The sequence below is a fragment of the Bufo bufo genome, chromosome 3 (genome assembly GCF_905171765.1).
Source record: "Bufo bufo chromosome 3, aBufBuf1.1, whole genome shotgun sequence".
Classification (NCBI taxonomy): domain Eukaryota; kingdom Metazoa; phylum Chordata; class Amphibia; order Anura; family Bufonidae; genus Bufo; species Bufo bufo.
This window is the reverse complement of record NC_053391.1, coordinates 270,952,858-270,970,987: the sequence shown is the minus strand read 5'-3', so window position 1 is coordinate 270,970,987 and position 18,130 is coordinate 270,952,858. Positions and strand designations below refer to the sequence as shown.

At 47.2% G+C, this 18,130-nt stretch overlaps 1 protein-coding gene across 1 annotated transcript in view; it reads right to left on the bottom strand.

Moving 5' to 3' along the window:
• The window catches only part of NAV1 (neuron navigator 1), a 689,603-nt gene extending 676,287 nt beyond the window's left edge, over positions 1–13,316 (bottom strand). The window contains 3 exon segments of the mRNA XM_040424146.1: positions 12,325–12,378; positions 12,381–12,848; positions 13,240–13,316. Of these exon segments, the coding sequence (XP_040280080.1) occupies positions 12,325–12,378; positions 12,381–12,834 (508 nt within the window). The 5' untranslated portion in view covers positions 12,835–12,848; positions 13,240–13,316.
• Positions 13,317–18,130: the final 4,814 nt, after the last annotated feature.

Genomic DNA, 18,130 nt, shown 5'->3' with positions numbered 1-18,130 from the left:
GTCGATTGCAGGGGTCTCCCTTTATGTTCCTTAGTTGTGGATCCAGTGAGTCATCATTTGTTATTTGTATCATCTTTGTTTCCTGTACACCATCCGTGACATTATCAGCCACCAAAACCGTCTCAAGCATGGATCCGGTTTCACTTTTGGCTGAACGCTTCCAGGGTCTTTCATTGGAGGTAGCTGATCTCCGTAAGACTTTTTCTCAGTTTCAAGTGACCGGTTCAGCTTGCGTTCATGGAGTTTGTGCTGAGCCTAAGATTTCGCTCCCGGATACGTTTTCCGGGGGTAGTGAGAATTTTGTACGTTTTAGAGAGGCTTGCAAACTCCATTTTCGCCTTCTTCCCCATTCTTCCGGTGATGAAGAACGGAGGGTGGGGATCATTATATCGCTGCTCAGGGTAATGCTCAGGTCCTGGGCCTTTTCCCTGCCGGAGGGGGGCACAACCCCTCCGTTCAGTGGATGAATTCTTTTTAGCCCTGGGTCAGATATATGATGATCCGGATCGTATTGCTCTGGCTGAGTCTAGACTACGTCTGTTATGCCAGGGTAAACAATCCGCAGAGATATACTGCTCAGAATTTCGGAGATGGGCAGCAGATACGGGTTGGAATGATGCTGCACTCCGAAGTCAATTTTGCTATGGTCTTTCTGAGGGATTGAAAGATGCATTTGCCTTTCATGAAAGACCTACCTCCTTGAATTCTGCTATGTCTCAGGCTGTTCGTATTGACAGGCGTCTTAGAGAAAGAGGAGAGATTTCTCCTTCTTGTCATGCTCAGTCCCGGGACAGTGCACCGGTGTCATTCTGTGCACAGGGGTCTCAGTCGCTGTCAGCCCCTTCTGAGCAGGAGCCATGCAGCTGGGGTTGATTGCCTCTGACAATAGAGGATTCAGCCCGCAGGGGAGGGTTTTCTTTTGTTGTGGAGGTATAAATCATCTTGGCAAATGTTTGTCCCTCTAGGAGATTCAGGCAGTTTTCTGGAGTAATAAAGAGACAAAAAGGAGGAAATCTTTTAAGAATATTCCGTCTGTTACTATTGGCAGGGTTGAGGGCGGAAATTGAAGAATTGTCTTTTGCTTGTAGTTCCCGTTTTGTCCTGCCGCTAGGGTGGCACTAGAGAGCAAGAGCATTTTTTGTGAGATTTTTGTGGATAGTGGAGCAGCTGTCAACCTCATTGATAACCAATTTGCAATAACTCATGGTTTCCAGGTTTGCACTTTGCGAAAAAATATTCCTGTTTTTTCTATTGATTCAGCTCCACTTTCTCAGAAATCATTAAAGGGCATAGTTCACAATATCCGTTTAATTGTGAATGATACTCATGTTGAGGATGTGTCATGTTTCGTCCTTAGCGGTTTGCCTACTCCTCTAGTGTTGGGGCTACCCTGCTCTCTAAACATAACCCCACCATTGATTGGCCAGCGAGCAAATAAATGGTTGGAGTGACTTTTGCAGAGAGAATTGCCTCATAACATCTATTTCTGAGGTTTCTACTAAAACTGTACCACCTTTCCTCTCTGAATTTTTGGATGTTTTCTCTGAGAGTGGAGTTCAGGATTTGCTCCGCACAGGGAGTATGATTGCCCTATTGATCTCATCCCAGGTGCCAAGCTGCCTAAATCTCGTTTATACAATCTTTCCCAACCTGAGAGGGTCGCGATGCGTGCTTATATCTCTGAGAGTCTGAGAAAAGGACACATACGACCCTCAAAGTCACCTGTTGCCGCTGGTTTTTTCTTTGTAAGAAAAAAGATGGTTCTTTAAGACCTTGTCTGGATTCAGGGAGCTGAACAGTATCACTATTCGTGATCCGTATCCGCTTCCTTTAATCCCAGATTTGTTTAACCAGGTTTTTGGGGCGAAAGTCTTTTACAAATTAGACCTAAGAGGGGCATACAACCTGGTTAGGGTCAGAGAAGGAGACGAATGGAAGACTGCTTTCAATACCCCTGAGGGCCATTTTGAGAATTTAGTTATGCCTTTTGGTTTGATGAATGCCCCAGCCGTTTTTCAGCATTTCGTCAACAGCATTTTTTATCATTTAATGGGAAAATTTGTATTAGTGAGTATTTGGATGACATTTTGATTTTTTTCTCCTGATTTCAAAACTCATAAGGAACACTTATGTCAGGTCTTACTCATCCTGCGGGAGAATAAATTATACGCGAAACTGGAAAAAATGTGTGTTTGCGGTTCCAGAGATCCAATTTCTGGGGTTTCTTGTCTCCGCTTCTGGTTTTCGCATGGACCCCCGAGAAGGTCCGCGCTGTGCTTGAGTGGGAGCTTCCTGAGAATCAGAAGGCGCTGATGCGTTTTTTGGGGCTTTGCTAATTATTACAGGAAATTTATTTGAATTATTCCTCTGTTGTTAAAACCACTCACGGATATGACCAGAAAGGGGTAGATTTTTCTTCCTGGTCGGTAGAGGCGCGTAAGGCCTTTTCTGATATCAAGGAGAGTTTTGCTTCCGCTCCCATCCTAGTACAACCTGATGTTTCCTTACCCTTCATAGTTGAGGTTGATGCTTCTGAGGTGGGGGTGGGGGCGGTCTTGTCTCAGGGTTCCTCTCCTGCCAAATGGCAACCGTGTGCCTTTTTCTCAAAGAAGCTCTCCTCCGCATGAGAGAAATTAATGATGTGGGAGATAGGAATTGTTGGCCATCAAGTTGGCTTTTGAGGAATGGCGCCATTGGCTAAGGGGAGCCAGACAACCCTATTACCGTGTTTACTGACCATAAAAATCTGGCCTACTTGGAGTCAGCCAAGCGTCTGAACCCGAGACAGGCCAGATGGTCTTTGTTCTTTTCCAAGGTTTAATTTTGTTGTTACGTTCCGCCCTGGGGTTAAGAATGTGAAGGCAGATGCCCTGTAACGTTTGTTTCCCGGGAGGTGGGAATTTTGAAGACCCGGGTCCCATTTAGCTGAAGGTGTGGTGGTCTCTGCTCTTTTTCTGAATTGGAGGCAGAGGTGCAGGCAGCCCAGTCAGAAGCTCCTGATCTTTGTCCTCCTGGGAGGTTGTTTGTGCCTCTCGCCTTGAGACACAAGATTTTTAAAGAACACCCATGATACGGTCCTTGCTGGGCACCCGGGGATAAGAGCCACACTGGATCTCATTGCTCGGAGATTCTGGTGGCCTGCGCTTCGTAATCAGTTGAGGGTTTTGTGGCAGCTTGCGAGACTTGCGCTCGTGCCAAGGTCCCTCACTCACGGCCATCAGGTCCTCTCTCTTCCTTTGCCATTCCTTCCCGTCCTTGGACACATCTGTCCATGACTTCATAACGACTTGCCTCGTTCCTCGGGAAGTCTGTGATTCTGGTGGTGGTGGACCGTTTTAGCAAAATGGTGCACTTTTATCCCTTTTCCCGGTTTGCCCAATGCTAAGACGCTGGCGCAGGCATTTGTTGACCCACATTGTCAAATTGCATGGGATTCCTTCTGACATAGTCTCTGATAGGGGCACGCAGTTTGTTTCCAGATTCTGGAAGGCTTTCTGTTCTCGCTTGGGGTTCGCTTGTCATTCTCTTCTGCTTCCATCCGCAGTCGAATGGCCAGACAGAGCGTGTCAATCAGAATCTGGAGACATATCTGCGCTGTTTTGTGGCGGAGAATCAGGAGGATTGGTGTTCGTTTTTGTCCCTTGCTGAGTTTGCTTTAAATAACCGTCGTCAGGAGTCCTCTGATAAGTCACCATTTTTGGTGCATATGGGTTTCATCCGCAGTTTTGGGACTTTCTCTGGAGAGGGCTCTTCTGGTTTGCCTGATGAGGACAGATTCTCCTCGTCTTTGTCATCTATTTGGCAAATATTCAGGATAATCTAAAGAATATGAGTGAGAGATATAAGCGTGTGGCGGATAAGAGACGTATGCCTGGTCCGGACCTGAATGTAGGTGATTTGGTGTGGCTGTCTACCAAGAATATCAAATTGAAGGTTCCCTCCTGAAGTTGGGTCCTAGGTTTATTGGGCCTTACAAGATCCTGTCTGTCATCAATCCTGTTGCCTACCGTCTTGATCTTCCTCAGACTTGGAAGATCCATAATGTTTTCCATAAGTCCTTATTGAAACCTTATGTTCAACCTATTGTACCTTTCTCCTTTGCCTCCTCCTCCGATTATGGTTGATGGGAATCTTGATTTTCAGGTCTCTAGGATTGTGGATTCTCGTCTTGTCCGCGGTTCCCTCCATTACCCTCGTTCATTGGGAGGGTTATGGTCCTGAGGAGGATGTGCTCCCAGTGACGGACATTAAGGCCTCTCGCCTCATCAGGGCTTTCCATAGGTCCCCATCCTGAGAAGGGTGGGCCCTAGTGTCCGGAGTCCACTCCTAGAGGGAGGGTACTGTCACAAGCAGACAGCTGAGAGGCTCTGACAGGAGCCGTTCAGATCCTCCCCCTTGAGTTTTCTTTGTTTTGGTTTCTGTTCCTCCACCTCGTTAGGCTATCTCAGCTGTCATTGCAGTCAGACTCATTACCTCCCTTTATATTCTCCCCCATAGAGTAGTTGGGGTGTGGCTGATAACTACTTCCTGAATGAGTGTGCATGCTGACTTCAGCTCCCAGCTACCAGTTTCTCAGTTCAACAGTCGTCTTCAGATAAGTGCTGTTTTGTATTTATGATTTTCTGTTGTCTGGATCCAGTGACCCTGACTCCCTCCGTGTCTGTGTAGGGAGCCGTGGTCGTGTCCCCTCACTATAGTAGGGCCTTCAGGTTAAGATAGCCGAGGGTACGTGGATATGCGCCCCATTCACCTTTAGAGTTGGTCGCATAGGCTAAGCATTAAGGGAGAGCGGCAGGTCGATTGCAGGGGTCTCCCTTTATGTTCCTTAGTTGTGGATCCAGTGAGTCATCATTTGTTATTTGTATCATCTTGTTTCCTGTACACCATCCGTGACAACACAATGGTCAGAGGGGACTCTATTGACCTCTATGGGAGAGTTTCTAGCATGCTCTGAGACTTGTGCAGAGGGGGGATTGTACAAGGAAAGCATAGATAAGCTCTGACAATAAATTAAAACCGATAATTGGAGGGCACTCAAATATCAGGAGGTCAAATGTAACCAGATACATTTATTAGATGGCAAACCCTATTTATTAAAAATGAATACACACATAAAGAAATAAAATATAATAAATAGTCCTGGCGCGGTCCTGACTATAATCTCTATAGTATCAATATTCTATTTCAGGTAAATACTTCTGTGGATCCCTGTGTGGATGCTCCAAGCGGGTCTCAGTGCTCCCACCTTAGATATGGGGTAAAAGATCGTATTGCTAGAAATGACACTAGCTCCACCTGGAGCGTCACACCAGTAGTAATCACAGAGGATTAGTGGGTTGCAATAAATCAACACTACTATATATATAGCACACATGCAACTAGAGAAAAAATATACAATAATATAATATAGTGATATATTGATATGAAATGATAATCTGCAAGATAAAAATCGCAGCAGAGTAAAAAAATCTGATGTCTATCAGGTTTCATCTCAAATAATCATGTGGACGACAAGTCCTGCTGCAGTGGCGACTCAATGATTCTTCCAAAATGTGAATAGAATAGGAATAAGTTTAAAAATAAAATCCTCCTAAATCCCCTCCAATGAGGATGGATCAATACCTCTTGATTCACTAAACAGACAGAGGTTTGCATGTACTGTCCGGATCTCTCTTGCGGTCTCTCTATGTATTACCGCAATTATATTGTGAGAAATGCCATTTTGGTATAATCATTCATCATAATTGCCACATACTCCAATAGATCTGTTAATCTGTGTATTTGCCACAAGGGCTACATTACCCTCCGATGGTCTTGGTAGGATAGTGCCGGCTTGAGTGTGTCTCTTAGATACCACGATAGCGTGCACTCTGGTCGGCATCCTACGTGGCGTCCCACATGTGCTGGGATCGCCATTCTTTTCTTTGCTACGGAAGGGACCGTAGTCCCGAAACGCATTTGGTGTTGACAGCACATGAATTTAAGACAGTACAAACCTCACGGATATACCGAAAATCCAATTATCGGAATACACCGAGATAGCCACCTGACCACAATTGGGGACGATCATCCCTGAATTAGAGACAGTGCAGCAAAGAAAAGTACGGCAATCCCAGCACAATAAGACGCCGACCATAGCGCCACGCTATCGTGTATCTAAGAGACACACACAAGCCGCACTATCCTACCAAGACCATCGAGGTAATAATGTCCCCTATAGAGGCCCCCAGCATAATAATGTCCCTCCATAGAGCCCCCAGCAGTAATAATGTTCCCCGTAGTGGACCCCAGCAGTAATAATGTTCCCCATAGTGGACCCCAGCATAATAATGTCCCCCATAGTGGCCCCCCATTTGTAATAATGTTCCCCATAGTGGACCCCAGCAGTGGTAATGTCCTCCATAGTGGCCTTCAGCAGTGGTAATGTCTCCCATAGTGGCCTTCAGCAGTAGTAAATGTCCCCCCTTATAGGCCCCAAAAATTAGTAATGTCCCCCATAGAGGCCCCAAAAATTAGTAATATTCCCCCATAGTGGCCCTCAGCTGTAAGTTTTTCTTTTGTGTCACGGGGCCCAAAGGTCACTCGTCCTCCCTTCAGCCGCAGACCTCTGCTTAGCTTCGGGAGCGAGGATCTGTGTTTGGCCTCATTCCCAGGGCGGCTTTGCTAGCTGGGAGGCTCCCTGCTCCTAGGTCTGCCTTGAGCGCCGAGCTGATCACTCGGTGCTCGATTTGTCTGTCTGTCGGTCATGTGACGTGGCCAGCGTCACATGACCGTCACTCCCACTATAAAACAGGCACCTGCCTGGCCACAGGTGGCCTGTTAATTTAGGTATCTGTTGGATTGTTTTGTTCCTGCATACTTACCTGATCCTGTGTTCCCTGACGATTCTCTGGCCTCTCCTCCTTGGTACTGCCATCTCTCCTGGTATCCTACCCCGGCTTCCACCGGACAATTCTTTGGCGGACTCCTGTTGTTCTTAGTTTCTCTCCTGGTATTGACCTCAGCTTTTTCCTGTCTATTCTCTGCTCATTCCTTAGTACCTGCGTAGCTCAGGTATTGACCCGGTCCCGTTCACATTCCGTTATTTGGTCTTGTCTGTCTTCCCAGCACTTTCCTAAGTTAGGGACTGCATTCTAGTTTGCCCCTGTCATTAGGACATGCGAGGAAAGTAGGCAGGGCCAGGGTGAGGGTGGAGCGCAGTGGTCACTATCCTCCCCCCTGTGTGGTAGTGTACGTTACCGTCACAGCTTTTTAAAAAAAACAACCTCATCCATTTGCACGCACAGAAGCAGTCGCTCCATTCTTGATTGAAAAGGACCTGCCGAAGGACCTGCAGTCAGCTCCCAGCATGAGTGCTTGATGATGTCATCACACTAAGCGCAGGTCCTACGACAGGTAGCTTTTCGATCAAGAGGGGAGTGACTGCCTCTGAGCATGCGAGTAATGAGGTATTGTTTGTTTTTTAACCCCTAAAAGGCCATATTGTTCCAGTGTATCCGTTTTTAACAGCCGTTAGACGAATGCACTCCCATCTACCCGGCCGTTTAAAACCCGTCTCATTGATTTCAGTGGGGTCCATCTGGGCATGAAAACGGCCAAAAATAGGACATGTATTTTTTGATGGCTGCTGCTTACTGGCTGTTAAAAAAACTCTGCAACAAAATCTGCAGCGTGTGAATGCACCCTAATGTGTTGGCCACAGCCAGTAGGGACACAAAACTGCATACACACAATGGAATCAAAAGACGTGTACACCACTAGACTAACTTTTAAGCATTTTTTTCTATTTCATTTGCGTCAGTCAGCTTCAGCACCAGATCTTTTGACTTTATGGGAAATGTGAAAAGCAGGACATTTTGGGCATTTTTTGCTAATTAGCTGGAGTTTTATGTCTTTCTGAGATTCTTCTCAACAATGCACATGCTATGGCACCCGGTGTTTTTTCAGGGCATTTTTTTACATGACCATGACATGAAGAAAACGCTAACAAACTAAGCACACAGTTTTGCAAAAAACACTACAGAATGTGTGGTAAAAAAAATGCAGGTAGCCCAAAAAAAAAAGAGCACGCAGTTAGGCCTAGTTCACCCTTCAGCGTTTGGTCAGAGATTTCCTTCATGATTGTGAGCTAAAACCAGGATTGGAGGCCTCCACAGACATAAGGTATAAGGCTAGGTCTACACGACGACATTTGTCGCGCAACAATATTTATAATGATAATCTATGTGTTGCACTGCAACATGCGACAGAACAGTCGCAAAAAATCCATTTGCGTCGCAGTCGTCGCATGTCGCAGTCTGACACCCATAGACTATCAGTATAAATATTGTCCCCGCAACATTGGGTGCGACATCAATGTCACGCGACACATGTTGCAGTGTAGTTGTGCCCTATTGTCGCGCGACAAATATCGTTGTGTAGACCTAGCCTAAGGGAAAGATCTGCACCGTTCTGTATTTAGAGGGTGCTTCTGGTTGGGGTCACAATCACTGATCGAAATCACTGACATGTGAACAAGGCCTTATTCTACCATTTTGTATGTGTTGTGACGGTATGCGAGGCGAGGTGGTGGATGATAGGTATGTTTCACCTCGCATGCGCTCTGTTGGGAGGGACTGAACCGGAATCCGGCCCGGGTTTTTCCAGCCTCTAAGGCAGGCTTGGTTCCGGTCCAGAGATTGTGGTTCACTGGAGTTCACCTCCAGGTGGACTTTAAATAAACAGGAAGAGAGCACAACAGGTCTCTCATGTGCTGAGTCTCAGGATTGTAACCTGTGTGGCTGAAGGGAGAGCTATGTTTGGATGCAAGAGAAACAAAAGGTTTGCTTTACCATTTGTGTTGGCGGTGTCGGGGAGCAGCCCCACACCGTATAGTCAGGACATAACTGTATAGCTTAGCGCCAGACGGCAAGGATTTACTTTCTGTTTTGTTTGTTTTCTGCTGTGCAAACCTTTTGGGCTAAATAAACCTGGCAACAAGCCAGACTTTCAAAGAAACTGCCTGCATACGGACTGTCTGTTTTCAGAAAAGGTGATCCCCACCAGCTAATCTCCCAGTGTATAGACCCTAACAGGGCCGGTACAAGGCAGGGGCCGAAGGAGCGGGTGCCCTGGGCGCTACCATTTGCGGACAGGAGGGGGGCGCAGGTGAAGTGCCAGCCACGGCCCCCCCTACATCATGCTGTGCCCCCCAACAAAAATGACCCCCCCCCCCCCCAAGTGAGCAGCCGCCGCCGGGCACAGGGAGATGAGCGCTTCCATTGCGCTCATCTCCAATGGTAAAACTGTCTGTGCCAGCGGAGGTGCAGGGGATGGGAGAGGCGTGTCCCTTCCCTTTCCTCTGATAGGCTGCAGGCAGGCACCGAAAGTGGAGGAGAGGCCCCGCCCCCCTAATTACATCCTGTTTACCTTTCTAAAGCAAAAGGACCTTTGATGATGTCCATCACAGGTCCTGTAAGGGAACTGCACAGTGTATAGTGTAGTTCCCAGGTTAGAACAGTGCATCTGCCAGGACCTGTGATGACATCAACTTCAACATCACAGGTCCTGCAGAATCTAGCAAAGGAACTGCACCAAAAATGGTGAAGTTCCTAGGTTTCAAAGGTACATCTGCCAGGACCTGTGATGACATCATCACAGGTCCTTCAACCCCTAACAGCAAGTATTAAAAGTTCACAAGCAGCTCTGTATTGATCCATACAGACAGGGAATGGAGAGGTAAGAGGAGGTCCTCCACTTTTCATCATTTACCCCCCCCCCCCTCCATGCCCTGTTTTTACTCATTGCTCACTCATGTATACTACTTCAGACAGTTACCCACTACCTCATGTACCTCACAGTGACTATAATGCATAACTGACCACATATTTCTATAAACACTGCATCTACAGTATTATACCTTCTATGTGTCACATCAATACACTGCTCTGTATATATATATATATATATATATATACACACACATACATGCACACACACTGCAAATATTACACAGTATTATACATGCAATATGTACAGATATATAGTATATACCGCAGTGCACTGATATGTGAGGTAGAGTATATAGATGCTGTTGTGTACAGATATCATTACACTTCTGTATATACTATATATGTGAGGTACGAGGTATAATAGATGCAGTGTGTACAGATATATAGTATATACAGCAGTGTACTGATATGTGAGGTACGAGGTGTCAATACACTGCTGTATTTACTATATACCTGTACACACTGCATCTATTATACCTCGTACCTCACATATTACACTACTGTATTACTGTATACACTGCATATATTATACCCCGTACCTCACATATCAGTACACTGCTGTATATACTATATACCATGTACACACTGCATCTATTATACCCTGTACCTCACATATCAGAACACTAGGGAATATACTATATACCTGTACACACTGCATCTATTATACCGCGTACCTCACATAACTGTACACTGCTGTATATAATATACATCTGCATCTATTATACCTCTTTTGTGTGCCAGGCTGTTTTGTAATCCCATTCCGGCCCTGATGCATAAATTATAAAACGCAGCAGCAAGAATAGTTCATGGAACAAAGGGAGGGGCTATAAAAGGGGAATGGGGGCCCAATTTAGATTCCTGCTATGGGGCCCAGTGATTTTTATGTACGCCCCCTGGCTGCAGGCACTAGGCCGGCAGCCTATCAGAGGCCGGCGCAATGACGTCATCGTGCCGCCTGAGCCTTACATTACAGCGTGGGACACAGGAAGAGGCTGCATCGCATCGCTGACACTTAGGTAAGTGTAGGTGTTTTTTTTTTTGGTTTTTTTTTTACAATAGTGTTACTGGCACATTGGGGGGGCTTATTACAAAACTGGCACATGATGATGGGGGGGACTTTATACTGGCACATGATGATGGGGGGGGGAACTTTATAGTGTCTGTGACTTTCAAAGTCCCACAGTCCTTTGTTCTATTGCTTTAAGTATATTCTTGTTTTGAAACAACATTGATTCTTTCTTAAAAACGGGGGGGGGGGGGGGGGGCGCAGTTTGCCATCTTCGCCCTGGGCACCAAATGGCCTTGTCCCAGCCCTGGACCCTAATAAAGGGATGGCCAACCTGCGGCCCTCCAGCTGTTTTAAAACTACAACTCCCATCATGCCCAATCTGCCTACAGATATCAGCGTACAGCAGGGCATGGTGGGAGTTGTAGTTTTACAACAGCTGGAGAGCCGCAGGTTGGCCAGCCCTGCCCTAATACATCACTTTACTTGCATTGTACCATTACTCTTTTCTTCCTCCTAAAAAGATAGGAATAAGTTGTCAGCTGGGTATTAACAACCGCCTTGTAAAAAGTGGCGTGTCTCTACCCAGTGTGGCACTGCCTGTACATTGTCAATTTATGCATTCATTTATAAAAGGAATAAGAGAGGAATTGCAAAATAGCATTAAGGCCTCTTTCACACGAGCGTGACGGATTGGCTCCGGATGCGTTCAGTGAAACTCGCACCATTTGCGATTCCGCACGGGTGCAATGCGTTTTGATGTGTTTTTCACACACGTGATAAAAACTGAAGGTTTACAAACAACATCTCTTAGCAACCTTCAGTGAAAAACGCATTGCATCTGCACTTGCTCGTTTTTCACTGAAGCCCCATTCACTTGTATGGGGCCAGGGCTGCGTGACAAACGCAGAATATAGAAGATGCTGCGATTTTCAAGCAACGCAGAACTGATACGTGAAAAAAAACGCTCATGTACACAGACCCATTGAAATGAATGGGTCCGGATTCAGTGCGGGTGCTATGCGTTCCACGTCACGCATTGCACCCGTGCGGAAAACTCGCTTGTGTGAAAGGGGCCTTAAAGTGCCATTAAGTGAAAAATGAAAAGAAGACATCACATAGTACATGACAATCTCTTTAGAACCAGCCCTGCTAGATGTATACCAAGCTGGCAGCTCAGGAGTGTGTCCTTTCTGCTACAACTCTTTCCCTACCACTGCTCAGGGGCGTGTCCTTTCTACTGTAGCTTCTTCCCCACCACAGCTCAGGGGGGTGTCCTTTCTGCTACAACTCTTTCCCTACCACAGCTCAGGGGCGTGTCCTTTCTGCTGTAGCTTCTTCCCCAGCTCAGGGGGCATGTTCTAAATATCTAATTACATACCATTAGATATTCAGATCCAGGTGAATGATTTTAAGGCACAACCCTTTTGATTAAAGATTCAGGAAGCCCTGTTATGTTATAGTGAACAGAAATATCTGAATCCAGGCCCCATGCGCTGACTCACTTCACAGAGAATTTACAGATTCATCATTGTGCTTTTTTCTTACCCAACATCTGACTGAAGAGCAGCTGCTCCAGATCGCCCAGAACAGTTACCACTATTCGGGGTCCACTTTGAGGAATGCCTTCTTGTCATCAAAGGCTCTTTTGTAGGATCTTCTGCTGGGGGGGGCCACCAGTGGTGGTGTCTGAGGTTTTACTTAGTGTTTGACCTCAGCATATGGACCACGGGGAATGCGGCTAGGTGTCCTGGCTTGAAGAAGGGAGTGTTCTGAGCGAGATAGCGCCCTGGACATGGCAGGTGATGGGGGGCCCACATTATGGTTCCTTGGAGGCGTCACTGCAGATAGGTCATCACACCAGTCTGGACCACACAGGCGTAATTTCTTCTCAGCATCGGTCAACACGGAAAGATTTGTAAGAGACCTCTGGCGTCTAAGAGGTGCACCAGGTAGACGAGATTCATGGGCCGTACTTGAGGGGCCACGAAAAACACGCAGTTCTGCAGAGCGGCCTGGACCCACCCCTGAGGGAGGCTTTACTTTCCTCTGCATCATTTCACCTGGCTTTCCTGGAGCAAGAAGGACAGGGGAGAGATATTACAAGGGAGGGCTTCAGTACAGACAGGGCATGCATGACAAGCTGGCACCACTGGCCTAAGGTGAATGACAAATAAAGCTGCAATCTATCCGAGAAAATGACATAAGCAAAATGGAGAAAGAGTGGAGGGGGGGCAGATTTTACAAGGATGGAAAATGGTGGTGGTGGAATGTAGTATCGATAGACAGAAGCACGGATAATACAGCAAATTTAAGGAGGAAGCACAGCACAGACGCTGGAGCAGCAGGATGGGCTGAGGAGACAGGCTGAGGCAATAATGAGAGGGAACCCACGCCCCAGCAACGACCACTGACACACTGACACCCAGTCACAACTGACCTTTAATCGGAAGGACAACGTACCCCGTTTTTGGTCCTAACGTGGTGGAGCCGAGGGCACTCCCTCCGCTTTCTCTTTCCTCTACGTCCCCAAGGATGCTGAGAGAAAGGGAGGAGGGAAGTAGAGGGGAGAGAGGAAGCGTCAGGAAGGAGGAGGCAAAGAGACATGCGAAGAAAGAGGAGGAGGGACTGCAAAGCGCAGCTCCGAGGGGCGACGACTTGTAGTGTGTGTGTATAGGGGCAGAAGGGGGACTGCCACAGAAGGCAGGAGGAGTTCTGCTGCAATGTACCAGTGGCAATGGGTTTTCTGTCAATATAGGGGACCTTGGGGCTATGTATGAAGACACGTGCGGCTCTGGTGAATGATGCCTGAAGTCAGCAATAATTCTCCTAATACTGTGCCAGGCTGCCGTTTGCAGAAGGGCGAGCAGAACCTTGCTGCCAATGTCGCACTGTCCGAGCTCACAGGCTCCTGCGCCTCATTGTTTGAGCTGATCGGATGTGGCCCCCTAGAGGGCTCAGCGGCAATAGCAGTCTCGCCCAAATTATCGCGCAAGGCCGAGTTTTTACGCATTTCCGACGTATTTTCACTAACATCTGCTGATCTTTGTAGCGTGACAGAGTCTCTATGGACTTACCGCTGTTTTCTATTGTAGCAGGTTAAATCGTCCGTGATTTAAGGGCCACATGCTGGACTGTACAATGGTCCTCTCTATGGAGTCTGACTTGCAGGCCGTTCACTGCGGAGAGCGACCTATTAAAGGCGCAGTCCACCTTTTTAAGCCTCGGGTGCTTCTAATAATGGAACATTACAAAACAAACAGGACAATGCAACAGCGCTCTGCACACAGAAATAAGAAAGTAAATAGTACTATACTCGACTATAGGAAATGTCCACTACCAATGCTATTGCTAGGTCATAAATGTGAGATTCTTGGCAAATAATCATTTGTACCTGTCCCCCCACTCAAGGACGATCTCTGTTAGACAGGAACCCTATGCTAATACTACCTCCTCTGGTGCCATACCATCCTCCATTAAATTTAGGACTGCAGGTTCAAGCATGAAAAATCTATGTAAGTCAATGTACTGAACAATTTTTTTTCATTACCAAAAAAATAAGATCCAGCACCCATTGACATAACAGTGATTATAATGCCGATCCTGTTTGTTCAAATTCTATATAATACAACCTGATCTGGACAAAACTGATTCTTCCAGGATTGAAAAGTGATCATTTAAAGGGCAATGGGGGCATATCGCTAGGATATGCCCCCATTGTCGGGACCCGCACCTATATCGAGAACGGAGCCCCAAAAGTGAAGGAGGGTGCACTGCGCATGTTCAGAAGCCCTCCATTCATTCAGCGAAAATTGCCGAGCGCTGGCTCAGCTATTTCCGTCGGCCTCATAGAAATGAATGTGAGAGTGGGCCGCACATGCGCGGTACGCTCCCATTAAACTTCTATGGGGAGCCGGCTTGGTGGTGGCTGGACTGGAGTCCTCCATCCACACCTTGCCGGCTCCGGTCTCGACAATAGTTCGGGTCCCACGGTACCGCTGGGACCTCCACCGTAAAAGACAATGGGGAAATATCCAAGCATATGCCTCCATTGACAGTGGCGTCGCCAGAGGGGCCAAGGCCCCTCCCCTACACACGCTGTGCCCCCCCCCCCCCAACTACAATGCCCCACCCTCCCCCTCCAAGTGACCGCACCCGCAGTCAGTACAGAGAGATGACCGCTTCCATTGCGCTCATTCTCCATAGTAAATCAGCCTGTGCTGTGGCGGTGCAGGGAGGAGAGGCGTGTCCCTTCCTCTGATAGGCTGCCGGCCTAGTGCCTGCAGGCAATCAGACGCCGGCGCAGGCGGCGCGATGACTTCATCGCGCCACCTGAGCCATACAGCGCGGGACACAGGCCGGAAGAGGCCTGCATCACATCACTGACATGGAGTTAAGTATAAGTGTTTTTTTGTTTTTGTTTTTTTACAATATTTTTACAGGCACAATAAGGGGGGCTCTTATTACTGGCACATTGGGGGCTTATTACTGGCACATTGGGGGGGCTTATTACTGGCACATTGGGGTTGCTTATTACTGGCACATTGGGGTTGCTTATTACTGGCACATTGGGGTTGCTTATTACTGGCACATTGGGGGGGCTTATTACTGGCACATTGGGGGGCTTATTACTGGCACATTGGGGGGGGGCTTATTAACTGGCACATTGGGGGGGCTTATTACTGGCACATTGGGGGGGCTTATTATTGGCACATTGGGGGGGCTTATTACTGGCACATTGGGGGGCTTATTACTGACACATGATGGTGGGCTCTTGTTACTGGAACATTGGGGGGCTCTTATTACTGGCACGTGATGGGGGGGTGGGCTCTTATTACTGGCACGTGATGGGTGCACTTATTACTGGCACTTGAGGGGGGCACTTATTACTGGCACGTTATAGTTGGGGCACTTATTACTAGCACGTTATTGGAGGGCATCTTATTACTGGCACATTATTGGTGGGCACTATAGGGCATCTACTGAGGCCACTAAGAAGGAGTATTTATATGGGGGGCTCTGTACAGTAGCATTTTATACTGGGACACATGGTGGTTACTATGGGGAAGGGGGAGAGGAGTACTATGGGGAGTCATCTACGGGGGCACTAAGAAGGGGTATTTTATACTGGGCAAATTATAGGGACACTGAGGGCATCTACTGGGGCACGAGTATTGGGGGGCATTTTATACTGGTACATTATGGGGGGCAGTAGGAGGAAGGGGGGAGAGGAGCACTATGGGGGCATTTACTGGGGGCACTATATAGGGGTATTTTATACTCGCACATTATGGGGACATTAGCTCAACTGGGGGCATTACAAGGGGGTATTTTTTGCATTGTCACATTATAAGGAGAATTATTTCTACTGGGGGGGCATTATGGTGGGCTTTATTACTCCCCCATGGTATGACCCCCCTAGTAGCAGCACCAGCCTCTCCCTGCTCTGTGACTCCTCTTCCCCTTCTCTAAATCCTTATTATGAAATCTTTCTCATTAGGATAAAGCACAACATCAGCTCCGCAGAGCCCCCGGCCAAAGTGTTGAAGTGGCGTCCGAGATCCCCAAGGGCCAAGCCAAGTAACTAAGTTTTCATGTGAAATATGTTTATGTTATACACATATAGCCTACACTGTGCCACACAATGTACAGTATACCTCTACACTGTGCCACACAATGTACAGTATACCTCTACAAGGTGTATGTAGTCTGTTCTATAAGCACCCTTGTTCTGTGGCGGCGGACAGAAAATAATCTGGAAGTACCCCTGACGAGACCAGGCTCTGGATCCGCCACAGTTTAGAAATGTCAAATGTACACTCCTGTGAGAGGCGGGGAGGGAGATCTGTGGATGACACTGTTATAGAGGGGGAAATGGGGATGACACTGTCATGGGGTGGATCTGTGGATGACACATATAGCATAAGATGCTATATACGGTATGTGGCATCCACAGATCCCCCCCATAGCAGTGTCATCCACAGATCCCCCTCCCTATAAAATTGTCATTCACAGGCAGCTAGGACATGTTGAAATCTGAGTGATTTTATTTTATTTTTTTAAACCACAGACAGCAGGACTTTTCTTCCCTGTTGCGATTTTAGGTATTGGGTAAAGTATCAATAAATTCACAGCCTGATGAACGTTTAAAAATGAACAAAACAAAACCTTTATTAAAGTCTGTTTAAAAGGGGGCAAAAAGCCTATATGTCACAGTCTGTGACCATCAGGCAACCAGTCTCAAAAATGCACAGAGAAGGGTAATATATAAATCCTCTGTGCAGTTGAGGGACTGGGCTAGAGGTCTGGCTTGCTAGCTGATAGTTGCTAATAATTGCAAGTCAGAATTTTAGAGCACGGTAGTCAGTGTAGATGGACGCTATTGTGTTTCTAACCAGTGATCCTATTGGATGTATATACAGGTGTGGTTGTACCACCTGGTTCATAGGTCGCGTGATGCTAAGTTCAGTTGGTCGCACTGTCTCTACATAAGTGAAGTCTCTATGGACATACACTCACCTAAAGAATTATTAGGAACACCTGTTCTATTTCTCATTAATGCAATTATCTAGCCAACCAATCACATGGCAGTTGCTTCAATGCATTTAGGGGTGTGGTCCTGGTCAAGACAATCTCCTGAACTCCAAACTGAATATCAGAATGGGAAAGAAAGGGGATTTAAAGAGGACCTTTCATCTGAATCAAGTAAGTAAACTGAATATACATACATGGAGAGCGGCGCCCAGGGATCCCCCTGCACTTACTATTATCCCCGGGCGCCGCTCCGTTCTCCTGTTATAGGCTCCGGTAAAGTCATAGTTAGGCTCCACCCATTTGAGCCTGCCGGCGTCTTTCTCCTATGTTGTAGCGCTGGCCAATCGCAGCGCTCAGCTCATAGCATGGCTAAGAGCTGAACGCTGCGATTGGCCAGCGCTACAGCATAGGAGAAGGAGACCGCGGCAGGCTCAAATGGGTGGAGCCTAACTATGACTTTACCGGAGCCTATAACAGGAGAACGGAGCGGCGCCCGGGGATAATAGTAAGTGCAGGGGGATCCCTGGGCGCCGCTCTCCATGTATGTATATTCAGTTTACTTACTTGATTCAGATGAAAGGTCCTCTTTAAGCAATTTTGAGCGTGGCATGGTTGTTGGTGCCAGACGGGCCGGTCTGAGTATTTCACAATCTGCTCAGTTACTGGGATTTTCACGCACAACCATTTCTAGGGTTTACAAAGAATGGTGTGAAAAGGGAAAAACATCCAGTATGTGGCAGTCCTGTGGGCAAAAATGCCTTGTGGATGCTAGAGGTCAGAGGAGAATGGGCCGACTGATTCAAGCTGAAAGAAGAGCAAC